Below are 6,699 nucleotides of genomic sequence, written 5' to 3'. Positions count from 1 at the left end.
GCATATTTAATCAGAAGCACATATATTAAGGAAAGAGTTGATTTTTTATAGTATTCTTTGGAGTTAATTCCTGCAGCAGAGGCATGCTTGTCTGATTGATAAGCTCAATTAGATGGGCATGTTCAGAACCCTTGATATAAACCCTTAACTCTGATCAAGGTTTAGAAGGGCTGTCTGGCTTGTTCTACAGCTGAGTAATGGTTGTACATGTTTTCTTCCTAGATCTTCTTATATAGCCTTACTCTTGGGTGATACAGATTTTCCCTTGCCTCTGCTGTGCATTTGTGTGTCTCCTGATCTTGCAGCTGCATGGGTCTTGCTCTACAATAGCATCGAAATGAGAAGTGAAGTAGCCATTCTAAGATTTGCTCCTACATTGGTATTCGAATTTCCTTTCCCTTCCCTCACATTGCTTCTTTTGGCCATCTCGGTGAGCGTTCAGCGCAACGCTTCCTGCCAGCGTGTGCCTGATCAATGTCAGCAAGAAGCTGTTGGCATCTTCTTCAGAGGGTGGGCAAGGTGACAGCAGTGTTCCCTTGGAGTATTTCCCTATATGTTATTGAAAAGGTTTGTGAACTGATGCTGTGTTCATGATAACTCAGCACTGGATGCAAGACGACATATTCTGCCTTACCTGAAGTTGCTTGAATGTATTTTTAATTATTTTAAAAATAGGTTGGTAGTAAGTGGAAAGAAAATAATAAAGTCTCTGTAATGCATACAAAGATAAAACCAAATTAGGAGAGCATCAAAAAAATGCACACAGCATACCTTGCTTATATCTTTGGTACGCACCAATTCCTACCCATCATGCTTGCAACTTTGCGACCTGGCCCTGTACAAAATGCGCCACATAGCTGTGATGTATAGATGTGCGTGCATCACATTCCTCAGTCTTGTTCTAAAATGTACTAAACCCAACCTGAATTCCGACTTCAGTGACATCCACAGGGGCCTGTTAAAGGCTGTTGTATTTCTAGTCTGTGATGCCATAGACTCTCTCAGAAGTCAACATGTAAAATAGATATAATAACTCACTTTTCCTGTCTAAAACGTTTTGACATTTAGAAGTGTCACTTCAAGTTGATGGTAGCTCATTATATCTTCTCATACAACAAGCTGCACGGTAAATTAATGCACGCGCAGTATGGATCTGCTAGTCAGGAGCCTCCTCTCTTGCTATTGTGTAACCAAATACATCAGCAGAAATCTGTACCATAGGTAGGTCTTTAGCTTGATCTGATTAAAACCCAAGATTTTCATCCTTCTGTCTTGAAGGATTTTGCAGTAAAAGCACGTGTTGTCCTGACTCATCCTAGGAAAAAATAATTTTCATTAATTTCATTACTTAATTTCATTAACCGGGGATGGTTAAGTCCTAATGATAGACATTCACCCTAGGTGTTTGAAGAAATGGGTCGCAATGATTGGCTGTATTTATTAACAGACAGGGAGCACTCACACTTAGAACTGTTCTGAATTTGACTTGAAGTTATGCTGTAAATTGCCAAATACCGTCTGTCTTTAAAATTTTGCCTTTTTTTTTTTTGTTGTTCTGACTTTTAAGAATTGATTGAAGAATAGAATTATTCAATTTTTTTACCACACTGAGCACAGAGAACCCTTAATTGGGTAGTCTTTTGACACTACTGTAATAAATAGAATCATTAATGAAGACAAACATCAGCATCCGTGCTCAGTCTTCCTCGTTGCCTCCATAATGCTGCTAGAAGACTGGTGTGCTCTTTTCCTTGCTCCTTTATCTATAGGATATGCAAGAGAGAGAAATCACTTTTGAGAAGCATTTCAAAGTATTTGTGTGTAATGACCCTTAATACATATAATCTGATTTTTCTTTTTTTTTTTTAAATAGGCTCTAAACTGTCATCACTTCCATCCCTCGCCTAAAGTGTACAGCCTGTGTTTCCATGTGCAAATGGACGTTGTGCTGTAGAGTTAGCCACACAGGGCTAAATGTGCATATTGTGGTGCATGGCTGTAGTTTGCTTGACATTTTTCGAAACGTTGGAATCTGCCTGTCTGCATTCGCAGGACTGTTCCAGGATGCTAGTCTTCTTATAGGATGAAGCAGTGACCTTTCCACCATTTTAATGTTTTAATGTATCTCTCTACTTTTACACTGCTTGCTTGATAAGGCAAGTATCTTTCTGCTTTGCATTCAGTTTTATCTTTCAAGTTTTTGAAGCCTTTTTTTTCCGCCCTACTCTTTGCAAGGGAGTAAGAAGTGTGACAGGAAGGTGTGATTTTTAATTTACACCAGAGTTCTCAACAAATAATGACTTTTCACACCCTGTTATTGCTGCTTAGCCTGGGGGAGGAGTTGTATGGCTACTGTTGTCGTATCAAATTAAATCCACTCGTGCAATTCAGAAGGACGTTCCTCTTAAACTTAACCCTTTTAAGTTGCTGAAGTCTCCTGGCACAAGAGCATCTATTTTGAAGTGCATCTATTTTGGAGGTCTCTGCTGTTGAAGGATGAAAACGGAAATGTTTTTATTCAAGGATGGTGCGTTTTTTGGTTTTGTTTTTTTTTTTTTTATTGGCAGTGCAGTGTATGTTTGGCCAACGATGCCAGATACTCATGTTCTCGTCTGAAAAAATTGCTTCAATAATTTCCTCTAATGTTGTTTGCTGTGGTTTGCAAGCATAGTCACGAAGCACTCGGTGCTCCTTCGTGTAGCAGAGCTAAAACACATCACTAAGAAAGTCACCCTCGCAGGGACTTCTCTGCTGTCAAGGAGTTGGCAGAGTTGGACAAGCTTTGTCTTGATAAGTAGCCTTCTCGTGAGGAGGATGCTGTTGATTTTGGGGGAAGGGGCACACGGTACGTGCTGGATCGATCCACCCGGGTGTCGGTGTCGGCCCCGCCGGTTCCCGGGATCGGCTCTCGGCGCTCCTCCTTCCCCGGGCGCCCGCTGCATCTCCCCAGGGAGCTGGAGCCTGAAGGATGGGACTAGCAAAGAACAGGAGGAGCAGTCCCCTCCCCTCCATTTTCCAGGAGCTTTATCGCCCCTAATTGTTGGTGACTGAGGGTTAAGTATTTGCCTGAGTACCTGCTCGGTGGTGCAGAGAGGGTTAAGGTGCTTGATTTACTATAAACATATATGTGACAGACTCTTCTCTGATGGAAGTTTGGTGGTTGTTTTTTTTCTTTCTGTAAAATGTCAGCCATTTCCTGATGAGCGTGGTGGTGGTGATGAATTTCACACCTTTTTTCTTCTCTGTGTGGAAACCTGGGTGTTAATGGTACTGGCGCAGGTCGTGTTTTATAAGGAATGAGGCTGTCTCTTAGAGCAGAGGGAAAGCAGGAAAGGGAGAAGAGGTGAAGTGAAGAGAGGGATCTAAGGAAACTGTTACTTGCAACAGGCATTAGTTGGATTATTTTGCACTGTTTTTATTCAGACCATGTAAATGTAACATTATTTGCTAAGTGCATTTTTTTCCCTATGAAATCTTGGAGTTCAGTATAGAGCTCAGCATAAAAATAATCCTCTTTTCATTTCACAGTGCAATTTAGCATTGCAACACCTGAAGATGGAAAACTGGTCAGTTGATCAAGTCTGCAACTGGTTGAGACAGAGAAATTTAGGAGAACTAGTTCCTAAGTTTCGTGGTAAGCATTTTTGTTGTCTGTGTGGGGTTTGTTTAGTATTTCTTTCTGTGCCTTTAATTGGCACTGCCTACCTTGTTTTGGAGCATGTGTATATATGCTAACTTCAGACTTTTATAGAAATTTATTAGGATGAGAACTGCTGTAGATCCAATAAATCAAAATAAGTGTGCAGATTTATTATGAAGACTCTGAGAAATGCTGGGGGATGAGATTAAGCCTCTGTATAAATAGATACACCTTGAATCAGAGCTGGCAGTTTAAAAGGCTTAACAGGGCCTATTTTATGTTGTATAAATCTTTTGAAATAATGCAACTGTAGTATGTAAATGGTTTATGTCTGAGTGTATAAACACTCTGCAAAAGGGTGCATGAGAAACCGTTTATGTGAACAGGCTGTTTGTTGTGTGCTCTCTTACAAAGTTCACTTTCCTTCATTAATGAAGTAACAGTCTTGCTGTCTAAGCAAGGCCTGATTTAATGCATTAAAGTAGTCAGGTCACAGCTTCTGTACGTTTCAGACTTGGCTCTTTGTCAGGGGAAGGTGTCTGGCCAGTGACTAGGACTCATGGCACTGCTCGGGAAAGGACAGTAGCTAAAACATCGTCTATGTAGCAGCTGAAGAAGACCATCAGCAGTAGAAAGCACCCTTGCCTTTGACCTGTCCTCCACCATCATGTTTTTAGGCATACAGAATGTTACTGTAATGATAAAGATATTTTACAGTAATTTAAATTTACAGTTAATCCCCTTCAATCTGCAGAAGAAGAAGTAAGTGGAGCAGCTCTTCTGGCTCTTAATGATCGTATGGTGCAGCAGCTGGTGAAGAAGATTGGGCACCAGGCAGTGCTGATGGACCTGATTAATAAATACCAGCAACAAAAGAGTGGGGTAGAATTCCTTACAACAAGCTGTTGTGAAGCAGCTTCTCCAAAGTTTCCAGAAGTAATCAGTGGGTGAGTCTGTAGATGGCATGGAGAATATCAGTCTGGGTATAGTTGTATTTTTTCATAGCTGTTTAAAACTGGCATTTACTAGCTCTTCAGCTGTAAGTTGTAACTTTTTTTACACTGGCAATATCTCCAACAACATGTGAAATATGTGAAATTCAAAATGAGGTTATTACCTTGTGGTTTTAAACAGGGCATCAACATTCCTGAACACCATTAATTAATTTAAACTGCTCTTCATTTCCAGTTCTAGGACCTAGTTTTCATTTGCAGAAGCATCGTCAAACTTTCACTACAGCTAACATTTTCTGTATTTGCGATATTAAGCTTTTGAACCACTTACCTACTGTTAAATGTTTGCAAGCCTTGGAGTAAAATAATGATTTAGCCAGAGATAGTGTTTGTCACAACTGTATTTAAATTCAGTCTCTCCAAGGAAGCTCTGAATTTGATCTAGGTATCAGCATTTGATAATCCCACTGTGTGGAACTAGATAGATTTTTTTTTTTTTTTTTAAATTAGAAAACAAATTCTACAGAGATTGTTTTCACTGAGTATGTTCTGGGTCTTGGATGAGCAGGGTTACTACTTTTGTTTGTTTGGGGTTTCTTTTGATGGGTGAGCAGAGATTGTTCATGGTATTTTTGGTTGGGTGTTTTGGTGTGGGCTTGGTGGGTCGGTTGGTTTGGTTCCTCCCCACCCCTCCCCTTCATTCTGATCTATTGTAAGTCTTGCAGGATTATTTTTTCTGGATGTCTTGGCTGAGGAGAGACATCCTGAGCTCTCAGAGTGGTCTCCTAAGCCCAAGAATCCTGACAGTCAAGAATAGCTTTCTGTGGATGTAAAATGCTGTTTTTTGAAGGGAAGGACTGTAGCACTAAGCTTGCATTATTAGACAGGAGTAGCCCAGTAGAAGTAGATCTGTAGAGCATTTTTTGTAGCTTTTGCCTTCATCCAAAAGGAGTCCAGGTTGTGCACTATGAGATGACTCCACAGTGCAAACCAAAGCGTGGTAAATGGTGATGATTGGGTTATTTCCAACCAAATTGCAGTCATGAGCAGAACCAAACTGCTCATGTAGATACATCTTCTTGCCCTTGTAGAAGTATTTATGGAACCCCTGCATCATTGGAGGGAAGGGGGGGTGCAGGAAGAAGACCATGTCACTGCATGTATGATTTATCATAGACCTGAAGTATGGAATCACAGCCAGTCTCAGTTCTCTGCACCAGAGTCCTGCATCACTTGACGTATAGGAAGCTCCCTCTTTGGAGGTAGAACAGGTATCTGCTGTGAAGAAGAACACTGTGTGGGCCCTGTACTTCATCCAAAGTGTGGTAGATTAGATAGATACATAATGATTTCAGCAGGGGGGTTCAGAAGAAAACATGTCCTTATCCTTAGGGCAGTTTGAATGCTGCTTTGGATATTTAGATTTCATCCTCGACTTTGTCAGGGACGTTTGGCTAGACTGCATCTCAGGTGTGACTGTTCCCTGTGTTCTTTTCAAGTTCTGAAAGTTAGGCCTTACTGTCTCACAAAGAATGTGCAGTTGCGGTAGTGTGAGGACACAGCTTTTCCGTAAAGTTCTGCGGACTCAAAAAAAAATCAAATGGTGGCAATCTCAAATATTAGTGGATATATTTTACGGTGAAATCTCCCCCTACCTAGTCATCTTGCCTGGAAAATAAGATGCTGGTATTCCCGTATTTACAGGGAAGTTAGGTAAATAAGCTACTGTTTCTGAAACATCTGTGTCAGAGGCAAGAACCATAGAATAAAACTCAAGCTTGTTTAAGAAATGCATTCAGTCATGTATTTTAGGATGAGTAAAAAATAAAGCTATTCTATGTAGTTTGGAGTATAGAATAATGAGAGAGATCCTACAGTAAAAATAGTATTTTATTGTAAAACTAAAAGCTGTAACCTCATATGCAGGTAGCTATAACTCTCATTTCTTAACTCTGGAGTGCTTGTCTTGGTGATGTAGTTTGAAATGTTTTTGTCTGTTCAGTAAATCTTGAATAAAATCCTGTAAGAATAATTTCTTTTGACCTAATTCAAGGACTCATGACTAGAATAAAGTATACAAGACACTGTTTTGAAGTAACGTAATTC

At 40.2% G+C, this 6,699-nt stretch overlaps 1 protein-coding gene across 1 annotated transcript in view; it reads left to right on the top strand.

Annotated features, from left to right (window-relative positions):
• Positions 1–3,555: 3,555 nt before the first annotated feature.
• The window catches only part of SAMD3 (sterile alpha motif domain containing 3), a gene marked incomplete at its 5' end in the record, with an annotated part of 38,470 nt that continues 35,326 nt past the window's right edge, over positions 3,556–6,699 (top strand). Inside the window, 2 exons of the mRNA XM_081997015.1 lie at positions 3,556–3,634; positions 4,395–4,587. Coding sequence (XP_081853141.1) covers positions 3,556–3,634; positions 4,395–4,587 — 272 coding nt within the window. The remainder of the gene's footprint in view (positions 3,635–4,394; positions 4,588–6,699) is intronic.

This window comes from Phaethon aethereus (assembly GCF_964289735.1).
Source record: "Phaethon aethereus genome assembly, chromosome: 3".
Classification (NCBI taxonomy): Eukaryota; Metazoa; Chordata; class Aves; order Phaethontiformes; family Phaethontidae; genus Phaethon; species Phaethon aethereus.
This window is presented reverse-complemented; position numbering and strand designations above follow the sequence as displayed.